At 41.7% G+C, this 17,397-nt stretch overlaps 1 protein-coding gene across 5 annotated transcripts in view; it reads right to left on the reverse strand.

The window, feature by feature from the left end:
* CEMIP2 (cell migration inducing hyaluronidase 2) overlaps window positions 1–17,397 on the reverse strand; it is a 105,287-nt gene that overhangs the window by 29,332 nt on the left and 58,558 nt on the right. For all 5 annotated transcript variants that reach the window (XM_034647219.1, XM_034647214.1, XM_034647215.1 and 2 more), the window contains 7 exons: window positions 16,671–16,706; window positions 15,325–15,480; window positions 12,769–12,946; window positions 10,338–10,553; window positions 6,722–6,930; window positions 3,098–3,280; window positions 607–826 (listed from right to left, as the gene is read on the reverse strand). In XM_034647219.1, the coding sequence (XP_034503110.1) occupies window positions 607–826; window positions 3,098–3,280; window positions 6,722–6,930; window positions 10,338–10,553; window positions 12,769–12,946; window positions 15,325–15,480; window positions 16,671–16,706 (1,198 nt within the window). The remainder of the gene's footprint in view (window positions 1–606; window positions 827–3,097; window positions 3,281–6,721; window positions 6,931–10,337; window positions 10,554–12,768; window positions 12,947–15,324; window positions 15,481–16,670; window positions 16,707–17,397) is intronic.

Here is a 17,397-nt window from a genome sequence, read left to right on the forward strand (position 1 = left end):
ACGATTTTCATATGAGTTGCATTTTTTAAAAGATTTATTTATTTATTTTAGCGGGGAGGGGCAGAGAGAGAGAGAAACTCAAGCAGACTCCATGCTAAGTGTGGAGACTGACGTGGGACTGGATCCCACAACCCTGAGATCATGATCTGAGCCAAAATCAAGAGCCAGGCTCTTAACAACTGAACCACCCCAGGCGCCCCATATGAGTTGCATTTCTGGAAGAGAAATTTTATAGTCCTCAATAAAACAAAATATTTTTCTACATCACTGACATGTAAATCCAATAGCAATTCTGTAACAGAATTACACCTGGGGGGGAGAGGGGAGGAAAATGAGGACCAAAAAGTCTACAGTCATCCAGGGTACAGTGATGTATCACAGGGGTCAGATATTTCTATTATGAATGTGGGCTAGTTTGCTTCTTAGGATTATCACATTCTAGAATGGGCCAAAATTCAGGAGAACTCATGCAATATTTATAAATTGGCAATACAGATGTTTCAAAGAAAAATGTGCCTATTGGCAAAATAAAGAAACAAACAAAAAAACAAAACAAAGCTGCTTTTGTTCTTTCCTACCCACAGCCCGCTCTTCTTCCTTGTGTACCTGGCGGGTCCCGCAGCCTTGACAGAGTCTGGTGAGCATGGAGGGCATGCGCTTGAGTGCCGACGGCTTCTTGTAATACTGGGGATACGCTTTGGCCATGCAGTTACTGATATCTTTTGAGTCTGTGGCTGCCTGGATCTTGACTCTTTCACATCCCTGAGATGAACAGTAACTGTGGCCATCCCTGTGGCTTTTGGCTTTGAGATACAAAAACAGCAACCTGAACAGAACACAAACCAATCCATGGGATGTTAGAATGGACTCTCACAAACTCACAAAAATTCCTTACACTGGCTCATGGCCCAAAGGGCTATTCCTCTAACAAAATAACTTTTCCTTAAAAGAAAATAAATTACAAATCTAATAAAGTTGTTTCTCCTTCCTTTCTATCCTCCTAGGGCCCTACGTCAAATGCAACACTACTTTCAGAAAATATTTTGATAACCCGATTCAGTCATTCCGGAACATATCAAAGTTAATTTCTGGAGTGAATTAGTTCAATAGGTAATTTGGGAGGATGGACTTTGGTTTGGTTCAAAACTTACTCGGAAAATTTTAGACTTGTGTTGAGTTTAGGATTTCGTAAATTAGTATGCTTTTATTTTTTTAATTTTGGTTTATAAATCATTTTGGTTTAAGGCATAAATTTGAAATAAATAAAAATAGCAACTGTGACTTGCTTGGCTAAGGCCAAGATCTGGTCTCACATCGATTCCTGTGATGTTTACTAAGAGCAGATGGGCCTGAGGTCCTTCTGTCTGTACTTCAGCCAAAATCAAGGGAAAGGAACAGTCCCGCCCGCTCTGAATTATCCTCCTGCTGCCAAGATGAATGGAAAAGTAACTTCCAGGCAACAGTCCAACATCTGTCAGCAAACCTAGTCTTTCTGAAGCAAAGGAAGTCAAGATTGTAAAGCATCTGATCAAATGTGATTGATTACTAGAGATCATGAATTCATACTTAATATGAAGTCAGTGAACAATGAAAAGTTGCAGTTATGAGGTAAAAATCAGCCATTGTCCTAACATCAGTACTTTTAACATATATACATAAGGAATAAAAGGGACCTAATTAGGCCTTGGCCTTTTGACATAATTAAACATCATCAAAATGAACAGAATTAAAAAGAATTAGAACCTTGAAGGCTGAGGGATTCTAAAAATACCGGAACGGAAAAAAATATTTCCCTGCTAATCATTCATTTGTGATCCCCAGACCATCCTCACAAATTGGGGTGTCCATTTATTTTTGTGGGAAATCAATGCGGAACATGGAAGTTCTGTCATCTATAGAATAAAAATCTAAGTAGGTTGTCTTAATTCTTACTAGAAACTGAAAATCAGCAACAATTATGATCAGAAAAGACTTCAGCTGGTCACACGGGCTGCTGGAGGAGCCCTGACGGGCAAATGAGCTGCATCCTCTTCAAAAACTAAGAAGACACTTGACTGAACCCCAACCTCACGCCCCCTTCTCCCCATTCTGAACTTTCGTCTTCCCCCCAAACATGCCATGCCATGTTCTTCCATGCCTCCATGCACCTATCCACACTGCTCCTGGGGACACCTGACCCCTCTCTTTTTCCATCTCCTCCAACTCATTCCTCAGGAGTTAACTCCAGTGTCACCCTCTTGGGATGTCACTGGTCACCCTAGGCTGAGCTTCCGGGTGACCTCAAAAGGCACACTGAATATCCCACTATAGGAATTACAGCATTTAAGTCTCTAGCTCACTAATGACTTGCTTTACAAGCCCACGTCCTTCAATGGACTGTGAATTTGCGGAAGAAATGGGTCTTATTCACATGAGTACCTTTACAGTACCTAGACGATGGCATGTGATAGGAATGTCAGCTTAAGGAATGGATACTGAAGGAGCATGCTACTTGCTAGAAGAGTACAGGAGATCGAGCCTACCATAACCCAAAGGCTGAGAGACTGTAACTGGATAAAGGCAGACAAAGCCAACAGGACCCCGGGTGAACAGGATTAGAATTAAAAAGTGGAAAGACGCAGCCTAGAGAAAGTTGAAAGCAAATATGCCATGGTTATACAGTGGTTTGGTTTTGGTGGTTTTTTTAAACTCAAGGTCAACTTGAGAGATCACCTTAAAGGAAGGAAAAAAGGAGCTTTCCCTGAAATATGAACTCTATCCCACGTCAATAATCATCTTAAGGGTTGTCACAGAAAAAAAATTATTTTAATTTTCAATTGGGCCTACTGGTTCTTTATTGACAAGGGTAATTTCTCTCTCGAAATTGCCTTAATAGGTATATGGCAAACAGCTTCATTTGATTCCTGCTGCCAACTGTAATTACGAGTTATTCTACTGCTCTAAACCTCTAATAGTGATGAGCAGAGAATTACCCACATCAGCTGCTTTTCTGAACAGCCGTCCCATCACAACCTATTCTTAGTTAGGCTGAAGAACTAGTAATTTCACCATTAAAGAAAAATAGCAATAATTCTCATTCACGGTTGCGCCCAATTACCCCGTGCTGGAGTCAAAATAGAATTTCCTCTCCGACTGCTTCCTCTGCAATTCTTCCAGGGAATGCACAGGCTCGTAGTCTTCCATTTTGGATAATGAGCCATTATGGCGCTGTAAAAAGCCAAAGGTAACCTGAAAACTTGTGTTTGATGGATAGCAGAGGCCAACTCGAATCCAGTCATTCCTATAAAGGAGAGACAATACAACAATGAATTCACACTTGAGCCTATATATATATTTTGAGTACTACAGCATATGTAAATTTCAGCCACGATTTTTCTCCTCCTTCAATGTCTGATGTGTATTGATTGAGCCACTAACAATGGAAGCTCTGTGCCCCCAAATACTAGCAAATCGCCCACCTCTGTAGGTTCCCCAAACTTCTCTTATCAATATATTTACAGCAATCGTCTGGCTTACAAAAATGTCTTGGTCTCAACAGGACTTCAGAGAATGTGAATAGAAGTTGGATAAAATGTACTTAGACACTGAAAGAGGATAATAAAATTAAGTGAGATGGCTGGAAATGGGGTCTATGAAAATGGATGAAACGCTAATAGCCTGACAGTGGGGGTGTACGCTGGCAAAACCTTTACAAAAATTTTTTTTAAAATTTTATTTACTTACTTTTTTTACGTAATCTCTACACCCAAAGTGGGGCTCAAACTCACAACCCTGAGATCGGGAGTCGCACGCTCCACCCACTGAGCCAGACAGCTGCCCCTCCAAAGTTTTTGGTTCAAAAATATATTTTTTTGTTTTATGATTGCATTAGGATAAATACTTAGTTGTAAAACTGCTGGATATAAAAGCATATGTCTTTTTAAAGCTTTCGATGTGTATTACCAAATTGCTGGGTTTTTTTTTTTTTCTTACATAATATCCTGTCTCTAGATATAAAATCAACACTTTCTGGAAACCATTAAAAATATTTCCCCTTTTTAAATCATTTGCTGTCTGAGGGCATTTTGTAAGTTGTGTTAAAATACACATAACCAAAAATTTATCTTTTTATCCATTTTTTAAGTCCACGGTTCAGTGGCATTAAGTACATTCATAAGGTTCTACAATGACCACCACTCTTCCAAAGAATTTTTAAACAATAGGTAACGAGGCCTTAAAATTATTCATTCAGGTTTTACCAGTAATCCCACGAAAGAATAATTAGTAACGTAGACCAGGAGAGATGCTCTATGAGGTATCATTTATAATAGCAAAGAGGGGGTATAGAGGGGCTGGCAGAATGAAAAACAAGGTACGTGCCCACAGAGGAAGAGAGTAGTCAAATAAATTTTGGTGTATCTATATGCTCCGAAAACACACAAGGGTGGAGAAAGAGGGAAATAATACGTTCCTAATGCCTCACTTTGATTAGAAAAATTTCAGGTTATTTCAAGTTTCTTTATTTTCCTTGTTTTGTTTAATGAATAAGCACAGCTTTTATTATTTTTAAAGTGTTATTTGTAGAAATGGTACTATGACAAAATCTGTGACCTCTCTATAATCACATTAAATTTGGGGGAAAAACCGTCCAACCCTTCCTCCTGCCTCTGATGTAATTTTTACAAACTTCGAGCTACTAAGCAAGGAAAGTTTGACTGAACTTCAAAAGCCCATGCAGATTTTTGAAACTTCTTGGTTCAGCCTCGTTTCACTTTAAAAGATTTTGATTCATTCACTATTTGTTCAAAAGTTACGTGTGATCCTTACAGAACCTTGCATACCATTTGGTTGTCATCTCTCACCTCAAGTTCATACCCCTCCAGATAGAAGTCTTCGGATTCCTGATCACTCTGACATTTCTCCTTGATCCTCTCTGACCATTGCTGTTCCTTTCACTGCCTTCCCTGCAGCTTACTCCTGGGACTGGTCATACCAGACTGGCTTTTAGACACCTCACCCTGGACACAATGTGAACCAAGGACTGGAGGTGGGGAGATCATGTAGGATCCAGGCAAGAGATGATGATGGCCTGAACTCAGCCACAAGCAGCAGGGGTGGAAAGAAGTGGAGAGACTGGAACACCATTAAGGAGATAGGACCAACAGGCTTTGGTCACTGATGGGATGGGATGAAGGAAAGAAGAGTCAATGAGGAGTCCTGGGACTTTTTGCCTTGGTTGACTCAGTAGGCAGGGGTGTGGTTCTCCAGCAAAGGCACAGAGGAACAGCAAGTGTTAGAGGAAAACAGTCATGGTCCAGTTTAGAGCAGGTGCTGGGGCCTTAACATCTCAGAAGAAGGGCATCCACTGATACTCAGAGATCCTTGGAAGTGACCTACTTACAGCTGAATTCCTACATGTTCTAGGCCCACCTCCGTTCATTTCAAGTGGGTGTTTTAAGAGAGTTATGACAAGTCAGAGTGTTATGACCAGCCAGGGAAATAAGCCATCTCAATTTTTCCAGTACCCATCTGAGCTGGTTCAGGGAGTCCCCTGGGTTCACCATCACACATAACTAGATTGATTACCTCTGCCTTTCAAAACAGTCCCATTCCTCCTTTCCAGTGTCACCTGTCACTTCCCCTGACACACCCCACGCTCCCATCACCCTGACTCCATCAGTCCCTGAGCAGAACCAGCCCTTTCTCAACGGTATTGCTTTTATAACAAGACTGATCACTTAGGGGGCTCCTGGGTGGCATAGCGTTTGAGCTTCTGCCTTCAGCTCAGGGTGTGATCCCGGCATTATGGGATCGAGCCCCACATCAGGCTCCTCTGCTATGAGCCTGCTTCTTCCTCTCCCACTCCCCCTGCTTGTGTTCCCGCTCTCGCTGGCTGTCTCTATCTCTGTCAAATAAATAAGTGAAGTCTAAAAAAAAAAAAAAATCAAACACATAGAAACAGAGAGCAGAGAGTGAATTTTTACCACGAGTTGTGNTGGCCCCGCCCCTGTAGGCAGCATTATTGCTCTATCCTCTGTCCACTAAAAATAGCATTGGTTTGTCGACTTACTTAAAATTTTTTCAACCTGGATAACAGAACCTCCCGCTGGATAATAGAAGCTCCCGAGAGACAAGTGCCTTCGTTCATCTTTACATCAGCGGGTACACAGAAAACACTTGAATAAATTAATGTAAAAATAGAGCCTTTGATTGAAAGTAATATTATCAGGACAGACAACTGAAATCAAGAAGGGACAGAAAGACGCTTTCAGGCAGGGGTGGTTAAACACCTGGCATTCATGGCCCACTTCGTCCCCCTCTTGCCTGGAGCTGACATTAGTTGTCAATCACGCCACTCTCTTCTGTCAGGTCTGAACTGGGCCTCAAAAATCTCCCCATTTTCTAGATAACCAAGAACTCAGTTGGACCGCCAGATGAAACTTCGTCCCACCCCAGCTACGGGGAATTAAAGCACTCGGCAGGCTACAGCAAAAGCTCTTGTTAAGTGGCTTTCTGCACACAATACCTCGACCCCAGACAAAAAGAAATGCTTTTAAAATGACAGGATTTAATCTGTGAAATGGCTTAATTCCATCAACAAAAAATATACAGCCTCCACACAAGAAGGACAAAGTACGTGAAACTGGCATTCTCCACTTGCTACAAAAGCAATACGGTATCATTTGTCTCCATGAAATTACCACTGGCTCCACTGGGTGACGTAACAGGAACAGCAACGTACCTGTTGAAGTTTATGAGGTATAGAAAAGCAGTCCTTGGTGCCGGTCCATTCCAGTGGATGGTGTAGCCCTTCTCCAGCATGATCACAGGCTGGTACTGAGGAAAGGCAGCCTTCTGGTTAATGCCCCTGAGCACCATAGGGTAGGAGGGATACTCGTCTCGCGCGATAGTCATCGTCAGATTCTGAGCGCTCCACGTCTGCACATAAACCTTCAACAAGCAATTAAGAATTAAAGGGGAGAAGACTCTTAACCACAGAGAGCACACTGGTGGTTACGGGGGCGGGGGGGGGGAGTGGAGGGCAGGGGGAGAGGGGCGAAATAGGGACTGGGGATTCAAGAGTACTCTTATCATGATGAGCACTGAGTCATGGGTAGAATTGTTGAATCACTATATCGTGCATCTAAAACTAATCGAACACTTCAGGTTAACTATACTGGAATTAAGAAAATTAAAAACTTAAGGGGCGCCTGGGTGGCTGAGTCAGTAAGCGTCTGCCTTCGGCTCAGGTCATGATCTCAGGGTCCTGGGATTGAGTCCCACTAGGGCTCCCTGCATAAAAATCTTTTTAAAAAATTAAAAACTTAATAAAAAAATTAAAAAGGAGGGAACGAAAGCTTAGGTAAGCTAAACAAACATTTCCAGCACAAAGTTCAGTGTCTCTCCTTCCAGAACAGAGGTTCTGTGATCGGAGCCAGACTAAATGAGTAGTCGCCAACTCCATCCTAAGTTATACTTAAAACGCAGGCGACTTAAACTGAAATGGTAAAAACAGACCAAGCACTCTGCTAGCCAAGATCTTCCTCACCCTTCCACAGCCGCAGGCCAGCTTATTCATCAGAATATAAAACCTTTGCGGCTTATATAGCTTGTCAAAGAAATACCTCAGTCTGAAGAACACACATACAAAGAATCCATAAATTAATGTGAAACTGATACCCTCCAGTCAAATCTGAAAGACTTTCCTCTAAAATAAGAGATGGAAAATGGAAATATCTTAAGAGTTTCGGCTTTCAGTTTTCCATGACCTACATCAGCCCGAGAAGTCATTTTTCATCCATTCAAAAAAAAAAGCTATAAACCACTTTGCAAAAACTGGAAAAATACATTAAACAGAGACGAATTTGAAAATCCTGAATTTAGTCCAGTGGCATTTGCGCCCCTTGCTGTGCCAAAACAAAACCTTCTCCAAATGCATCTTCCAAAGAACAAACCTTGGAACAATTCCCTAAAACAAATCATTATCCTGTAACAGAATTCTCCAGAAGGATTAAAACATTTGCAGAAGACTGCATTTAATCCACAATATTTCTCTATTTTTCTTCCTCTCATTTCTACAGTTTTGTCTATATTAGATTCCTCATGTATACAACCTGTGAGCCAGAAAAGCTCTTTAAGTCTCATTCATGTTTGACTATTTCAGTATAATAATACTTTTCTTTACAGACATCACTTAAAGATTTAAAAATAAAGATAGGAAACATATTTTGAGACTACCAGTTGTCATTTAAATATATTTAATTAGTCTGTAGTATATATTATAGTTACTACACATACATATTATACTTATTTTTAAAATATATTTCTATTTAACCCATATTTACTATATAGGTTATGTAAATACACAATATAGAATATTAAATATAAGTTGAAACAATAATGTAATTTTATTTTTTTAAAAAAGATTTTACTTATTTATTTGACAGAGAGAGAGACGGCCAGTGAGAGAGGGAACACAAGCAGGGGGAGTGGGAGAGGAAGAAGCAGGCTCCCAGCGGAGGAGCCTGATGCGGGGCTCGATCCCAGAATGCCAGGATCACGCCCTGAGCCCAAGGCAGATGCTTAATGACTGAGGCACCCAGGTACCCCAAAATAATAATGTAATTTTAAAACTAGGTTGTAATATAAAAAACAGATTATATGTAATAGGTTATATGTAATATACATATACGTATCAATCAATCCATTTCCTGCCTTCTTCCAAATCCAGGAAGAATAGGAAGTGACACATGTTAACTTTATTTTTTTTTTTAAGATTTTATTTATTTATTAGAGAGAGAGAGAGACAGAGAGAGCACGAATAGGGGGAGCAGCAGAGGCAGAGGGAAAAGCAGTCTCTCCACTGAGCAGGAGGCCCGATGGGACTCAATCCCAGGATCCTGGGATTGTAACTTGAGCTGAAGGCAGATGCTCAAACCGACAGAGCCACCCAGGTGCGCCAGTAATCTTGGTTCTCCTCATGTTTCCACCTTTCTTCCTCAGCCCCTTTAACCCTTGGGTTAGCAAAGAGCTAAAATATATTTACAAAGAGCCAATTATTATTCTATCTTGAGATCCAGGTGTTTCTACCTTTTGCCTGAAAACATATTGTCTTATACATTATCTAAGTAACAACAAATGGCCGCAAATCTGGGCTCCCAGCCCAAATCCCAAATTCTCAGGAGAAAATTTCTGACTTGTGGTCCTACCATTCCCCGAACCTCCTTGGAAGCATTAGATGACTTACTTCTTTCTTCATCCTCCAATAAAAATTGAATTACTGCTCTGCTTTGTAAGATAGGAGGATCAGGCTGACATTCTCAAATATATTTGAAATTCAAAGGGTGGATGGGCACATCTATAAGAATTTTCTATTTTTTTCATAAAGATTTTATTTATTTATTTAACAGAGATAGAGACAGCCAGCGAGAGAGGGAACACAAGCAGGGGGAGCGGGAGAGGAAGAAGCAGGCTCCCAGCGGAGGAGCCTGATGTGGGGCTCGATCCCAGAACGCCGGGATCACGTCCTGAGCCGAAGGCAGACGCTTAATGACTGCGCCACCCAGGCGCCCCAATAATTTTCTATTTCACTGGCGAGCACACACCACTTTCAGACAGACACACACCCATGAAATTTAACTAAAACTGTAGCTACAAAGAAGAGCTAAAAGCTCTTTGGTTTTGCTTTATTTTAACTCTAGAATGTCTACAGCATCCTAGGTTAACTTCGTTTTAGCAGGCAATTCTGATTAAGGATAAGATGAAAGCAAAAATAAATAACATTTCAAACCACATTCTTTTCTTCTCTACTCCAGTTAATTCTCCATTTTTTCCTTGACTTTCCCAGAACTTAAGCAAGAATAACATTTTTTTTCCCTTATGGGGATGAGAAATCCCACAACAAAGAAGCTAATACTCCTTTAAAATTAAGCCAGAAAACTCCCTCCCATCTTTATCCCTCTGCCTAATTCTCTAATTCAGTACAGAGAATGACCCCGAAAGCAAAGAATAAATCTCCTTCTCAGTGGGCACAGAGGTAGCATGGCAAGAAAACCAGGCCTAAGACTTAGGAAATATGGGTTCTCACCCCCAACTATATCCCACATATTTAACCAAGGACAAATCGTCCTACCACTCTTGGACCCACTTTTCCACTTGTTTAATTGCTTTGGAGCAGAACTTGAAATAAAATTGTATGAGTCCATGAACCCTCATAAATTTTTTTTCCCTTTTTATCCTAAAGAAAAACCATGCTTAGAAAGGATCAATCATGCTGAAGAGCAGGAAAGCCCTCCTCACGGAAGCGACGCTGTTAGGGGCTGGTTTGGAGTCAGGCCTCATATTGCACAATGGCCTACCTGGGCGTAGTTTCCGCTGCAGACCACCGCGTTCCATTTGGTAATGTTCACACAGCTCGGGTGACGGATCAGGTAGTTGTCAATTCTTCCCACGTAAGCATCCTTGTATCCTGTCACAGACCCATCAATGTCGTGGAATATGGAGTTCTTATCACCATCCAGCTCACAATCTTCAAACCAGGGGCCGGGCTTTCCAAAGAAGACATTCAAAGAGACCTGCCGGCAGTGAAAAACCAGGACGTCACAACACAGAGGCTCCTACCACCCTGGCCGGTGTCCCCTGCGAGGACCCCATGGCATATCCCTTACAACTGATTTAAGCTTAGAGCGGTTGCGAGTCACAGTTCATGGTCATCAACGATGGCACCCAAACAAAGTGTTCAATTAATTACGACATGGTTGGGCAAAAAAAAAAAAAAAAAAAAAGTTACAGAGCCTTATGGAGGTCAAGTAGCAAATGCTGAAAACATATTTGGTGTTTTCCTTTTTCTTCCATTTAAAAACAATTACCTGCTCTCCAGACAAAACTAACCTTGATAAGAGAATCAGAAGAGATGTGGGAAGGGGAAATATGCAGTCATGCATATTTGTTAAAAGTTATAAACTTTACACTTCAGGTGTGTACATTTCCCTGCCTGCAAATTATACCTCAATTAAATAAAAATCTATTATAAATTCTATCTTCTGAGCTAGTTCATCCTTTTATTTCACTCCAAATGCTTTAGTTGCTTGTTCATTTGACTCTCCCCCCACCACCACCAAAAAACAAGTATAGTTGCAAACTGAAACACCGTCCAAGCGTTGCCTTGGTATGCAGGGTGACTGCTGAACTCACTAGAATCTGCTGAAAAGTGTATGTTGCCTTCTCCTCAACATAGACCAAACCCAGCTCAGTGATTTTCATGTCAAGCAGAGTTAATTTAAGGCTTTGATTAAACACATACTACAGAGCTGCAAAGCAAGCTGCAGGTGACATGTTTATAGTCCTTAGCTGCTTCTTATTAGTGGTAAATTATTCACGCTACGCAAGCCTTGCAGATACACCTCTAAAATGCTTTCATGCACTCAGCACCCTCAGATGTTGTAAAATCAACTGAACATCTAAACGATAGGCAACTCAGAGAAAAATCAGTGATGTCTGGGACAAGTGGCTCTAAATTCCTAGTTGTAGCCTTTTTTTTTTTTTCATTTCCCTTGTACCTTCTATGGTTAAATTTAAGAAACGTTTAGGGCATATTTCCCACCTGTTCGGGGAGAACAAAACTGCCTTTACAAACTGTTCCCAGGGCATCAGCACCATCAGACCCCCAGGCTGATGACCACTACACTTGAACAGCACGAATGTTAGAACTTGGGAACCCCACAGCCAATGTAACACCCAATGAACTGTTTTTCAGAACGACTGTGTCAGCGGTCACTAGAACTCCATGTGTGGAAAGGTCTGTGTAGGAGGCAAGTGAACACCCAAACTCCACCCTGGAAAGCTGCTCCAAGGACCGCCCTATTTATTTATGTGGGAAGCTATCTGCCTAGTGTAGCCCTCCCTCTTCCCCCGGAGTCATAGGACCTAAAAGAGAACCAGCCAACCAAGTTGGCATCCCATTTTGCACCTGGGCTTCAATTTCATGCCTCATTCTAGAAAACCAGATATAGACTCTGGTCCTAGCCCATGTTCTATTTTAAACTAGGCAACTGCAGAGTCTGCCTATGGACTCTGAATGAATGAGAGAAATATGAGCCACTTCCCAGTTGCAGATGCCTGTGGGAGTGGTGAGCGATACCGCCTGAGACTCAACCTCCCTGTACCACGGTCATCTTGGAACAGGCAAGATGGCAGAGGGTCAGGTATGTCATCAGACTGTCCTATGTGCTCAGGGTCCAGAGAGCACTGATGAAACTACTAAGAAAACCATTTCTGTGGGCCACTGTACTGTAAGCAATTATTTCTGTCTTCTTTGCAGTCTTCATAAAAACCTTCCAACAGTGTGTATCTATATCTGTCTTATACAAGCCCAGTACTCCTCTTCTTTCCCATCCTTTTATCCTCTGGTTCCCCAGAAGAACAAGCCCCAGACAAATAAAATACCAGGCAGAACTCAACTCTCTTCATAGATTATTACAAATGAACTCCCCCAAATCCTATGTCCTGCTATTCCTCTGAAACTCTCCCACGTCATGTCATCACTTTAAGTCATGGTCCCTTCCGAGGCGTAACTTGAAGGTCAAAAATACCTCAAGTCACGTGGGACTTCTTTTCTCACCTTGAACCCAACGGGACAGCGTGGATGGAATGAGGAGTCTTTCTTGCATCTACTTCTCCTCCCAGTTATAAAGACTCAGTACAAATTCTTTGTGTTTTTGTCTTTGGGAATGTGCTATCCCCCCTCCTCCTGCCATGGTCACCACACAGGTCCCCTAAGGACATACTTACATGTGGACCAAACTTCACGAGGGAGATGTTATTCCTGGGAGTTATCTGCCAGGGATTCTTCACGAGGAAGCCAATAGCGCTGGTGTACCTATCTGGGGTGGGCACGTATTTTTTGAAAGTACACCTGGTTAGATGAATGGGCCCGTCATAAATCTGAAAGCCTCTAATAGGGAATGTCCTGTTGAGATACAAGATTTTGTTTAATGCACACGGGCCTCTCCCTGTAGCGGCACTTCACGCACACATTTGTTTTATAAACACTGTTGGATCTCCCGGACACGCTAAGCACAATTCTAGGAGCCAGGGGTACCAAGATAAGATCGCTGCTCAAATGAAACATATACTGCAGTGGGAGAGGCAAACAGGAAAAGAAAGGATAATTTCAGATAGTAAGTGTTGTGGGGGGACAGTGAGACACGGTACTACGACCAATGGGGGGTGAGAGACATGCTGTTTGGGACAGAATGGAGTCCTCTCTGAAGATGTGACTTTTGCTGCCTTGAATAACCCAGTTAAGACCTTTAATTTGGGAACTCATACACTTTCGTTTTGGTTCCAAAATCTCTGGCAGGAGAATAAAAGACAAATCTTGTGCTTTCACGGAGAGAACCTCCTCTCAAGCCACTAAATGACAGTAAAAGATGAAATGATACACTTAAAAGTATAAAAGTGTAAATCCTCAAGGTTTACTATGTCAAAGGGGCTGGCTGGAGTGAGAAATTCGGTTTCTTCATTTTCCTCCTTTCTGTTCAAACACAAGCTACTTAACTACTAATCATAGATCATTAATCATAATTAAGGTAAAAAACCCATAATATTCTGGATCCCTTAGGTGTCTAACCCTGTGAAATTCTTTAATGGAACTGCTGCGACTTTCTACAGCAACTTTAGTTTACAACTTGGCAGTGTTTTACAGTCGAAGTGTACATGCGAGCGAGGAAATGAAATAGCTTGGTTAAAAAAAATCTATGCATCCTGATGTATTTCTAAGGATAGATCCCAAAATGGTTCTCTCACACAGAAAAAGTTTTCAAGACACAGTAAAATTAAGACTGGATCCATCGACCAATGAGGAGTCTTTGTTTTGGAAAATCCTCCTTTGCAAAGAAGCAGGGAGCATTTTGAAATAAAACTGGAGGACGTAATGTATGTGACTGTAGAGTCAGTATTTTGCACACCTGAAACATAATACTGTAAGTCAATTGTACTTCAATCAAAAAAACAGAGAAAGAAAAGGAAAAAAAAAACAAAAACAAAAACAACCCAGAGGCTAACATTAAAAGAAAAACCAAAAGGGAGTTGGCCACCATCATCCCGCCACCATATGCCAACCAACACAGCCATTTCTCGTTACACATCAGAAAGACAGCTACAGCTGACTGTGACAGCCTCCACTTTCAGTAAGCTCCTCGTTTATAAAGCAGGATAATGACAGTACCTACCTCACGGGGCTTTGCAAGGATTAAGCAGAGAATAAAGTATTTAGAACAGGGCCTGACACGTCGTCAGCATTTAATAAATGTTAGCTATTAAAAATCCATGAAGTTTCTTTCCCAGTGGCTTCCACACAGTCTGGCTAACAGGAGTGCTACACAGAGCGTAGCTTATAATGGCATTCTAGATTTCCCAACGACAAGCACAGGGGCAGCGGAACCAAGCTCACTCTTTGCCAGAAGCTAGTAAAGCCCTTTGGCCAACCGGCACCGCTCCGGCCCTCCAAGCTAGCAGCCTGCTGGGCCCATCCCCCCGACCTGTCCTAGCCCAACGGCCACATACGGTGCACAACTTTAAGGGGACAGCTGCTTGATGAATTCTGGCAGGAGCTCTAACACGAGACCTTTAGAGCAGGAGTTTTTCCTCTATCTGTTTTTCTCACAAGGAAAATGAGGACAATTCCAAACTGTGTCTCAGAACTAAGGTATGGATTAATTAGTTAATAGCTCCCTAAAAGCTCTGAAGAATCTTTCTGGGGATAAGCACTATTTTAATGACTCTGTGATTACTTTGACAGAAAACATGCCAAGAGTCTCCTCCGTACAACTGAAACACTGGTAATTATATGGCCGTGGTTCGGGTTTGAGTCAGCTTTGGCATCTATCCACTCTTATTTTCTAGGACTCTTTTCAATAGGTTATTTCCTTTTTCCAGTGGCTATTTCTGCAAACCAACCTCACAAATTGAGGCAAAAGTGACCTCATGTCATAGTTTACAGTTTGGACAACTTTCTGTGGTTCAAGAAAATAAGAAAACAAAAAAATCAGCAGCTTACAGAAGGCCTCATGCAAGGAATGAAAAACTGAGATAGCTTCCTTCGTTAAACAATTGATAACAAAATCTATAAAGCATTTGACCGTTAAATGCTCCAGAATTCCAGAAGATAATATATACAACTGTAATAGCAACAGTACCAAAAATAATAATAGAGGTAATTAGATAAGGTGGGAAAAGTGTCACAGTGGGAACCAATCCACCCAGGATTACTATTAGAAATGTCCATAAGGGTTAGGTTTTCATTTCTCGTTCAAATGTAACAGTCTGCTGTTAAGCAATGCTTACCTGTTCCGAGGCAGGGTCCGGGGCTTCTGGTCTATTCCTCCAGTGCCCATATACTTGTTCTGACCACCTTGGAAGCCGTAATTCCTGCTCTCCCCAACAAAGAGAGACTCAGATACTTCCTGGCTGGAACCTTCATCACTTGGAAAGCTTCCATCGCTGTGAAAAGGAGTACAACCATTACCCTCCCCTCTCCAGGAGACTGAAATTGACCCTCAGATAAAGGCAAGTGATAGCTGGGGACACCTGGGAGGCTCAGTCTGTTGGGCATCTGCCTTCGGCTCAGGTCATGATCTCATGGTCCTGGGATCAAGTACCGCATCGGGCTCCCTGCTCAATGGGGAATCTGTTTCTCCTTCTCCCTCTGCCTGCCGCTCCCTCTGATGTGCTCTCTCACTCTCTCTCGCTAACAGATAAATAAATTAAATCTTTAAAAAAAAAAAAAGGCAAGCTATACCTGAAAAAGCTAAAAGTTTTCAGAGCAGCCAGGAGTTTTTTCAAATACAAAGTATCAAGTCATCAAAAAGTCCCTTTAAACTGTGAACCGTACCTCATAGAAATCAATACATGGTTTGCAGAGTAAACAAGATGAAACTGCATTTAGCAGAAACAATGGATTAGTTTAGTCTCCAGCAACAGCACTGCACACGGGAGAGTGAACTTGCCCCGAATGTAACAGTTCGAGGGCAAGCGTGTTTAAGACAGCAGCTAAAAGAACTGCTGTCCGGAGACAAATATGGCACATAAAAAGTTCAGGTCTTAAAGATCACTGCAAAGTTAGACCAGCATCTAAGAAAGAAGTTATTTAATATGTTCCCAACTGTTATTCCTTTCCTCTCAAGTGTTTTCTTCTTTTTTTTTTTTGAAGATTTTATTTATTTATTTGACAGAGAGAGAGAGAGTGAGGACGTGCACAAGCAGGGGGGAGGGGTGGAGATGGAGAAGTAGGCTCCCCGCTGAGCAAGGAGCCTGATGCCGGGATACCGGGATGTGGGGCTCGATCCCAGGACGCTGGGATCATGACCCGAGCCAAACGCAGACACTCAACTGACTGAGCCACCCAGGCACCCCTCAAGTGTTTCCTTCTAAGCAAAAAATTTGATGGGCCTACCTTTCTATGGAATTCCAGCTGTATTAACCTCCAACTTTGGTACGAATTCAATTAATTAAGAAAAATCTATTTTTGGCCCTCTAGTGGTATTGGGAAATGGGTGCTTTTTTTAATGCTGATATAATGATAAAACATTCCTATGTCCGATCAAACAAAAACAAAAACAAAAAACCCCCGGGGCTATTTTATCTTACAGCTTTAAAATAATCAAGGAAGTATTTTTAAAGTGACTACAAACCTGGCAAAGGTCAGTCCTATTCCGTTATCTGCAAATCTATAAGAGAAAAGAGAATAAAAGAACATTTAATTTACCACCTCATGTAACAAGAGGTAATTTCTCTCAGTATTCAAGTTTTAGGAAATCCAGAAGGTTCCAATGTTTACTCTCAAAGACCACAGAAAGCGTTTCAATTCCCAATAGCCAAAAGCACGGACTCCACAGTGACGGAGCCCAGTTCAAATCCTGGCTTTGCCGATTACTGGCTGCGTGACCCTGTGTGACCTTGGGCAAGGGACTCGACCTGGCTCTTCCTCAGTTTGCCCACCTAGAAGCTGAAGCACTAACATAACCCTCCTCATCGATACTCAAGGGCATTAAACATACTAATTAATCCCACCCTTTAGGGCAGTGCAAGGCACAGAGTAAAGCAGCCTATAGTCTGCACTATAATTGCTGCTTTAATAATTATTTTTGAAAACAATTAGATCTTGGTATCCTCCTCAAAATTCTCAACACGAATACCCAAGCTACTTCTACAGACTTAATACAGAACATTTTTTTGCACGATGAAAGTCAGAGGTGACAGTGAAATGCCAAGGAGCTAACATCTGTGCCAGCCAGAAAAAACATGTTTTTCTAGACTCTCGAACACCAATTCTTAGCTCAACGTACATCAAGACTTCTCCTAAAATTATACAAATGGGAAAAAAGTGAGAAGCTTACTGCCTCAAGTCATGTTAAGGCA

This window comes from Ailuropoda melanoleuca, chromosome 17 (genome assembly GCF_002007445.2).
Source record: "Ailuropoda melanoleuca isolate Jingjing chromosome 17, ASM200744v2, whole genome shotgun sequence".
Lineage (NCBI taxonomy): Eukaryota > Metazoa > Chordata > Mammalia > Carnivora > Ursidae > Ailuropoda > Ailuropoda melanoleuca.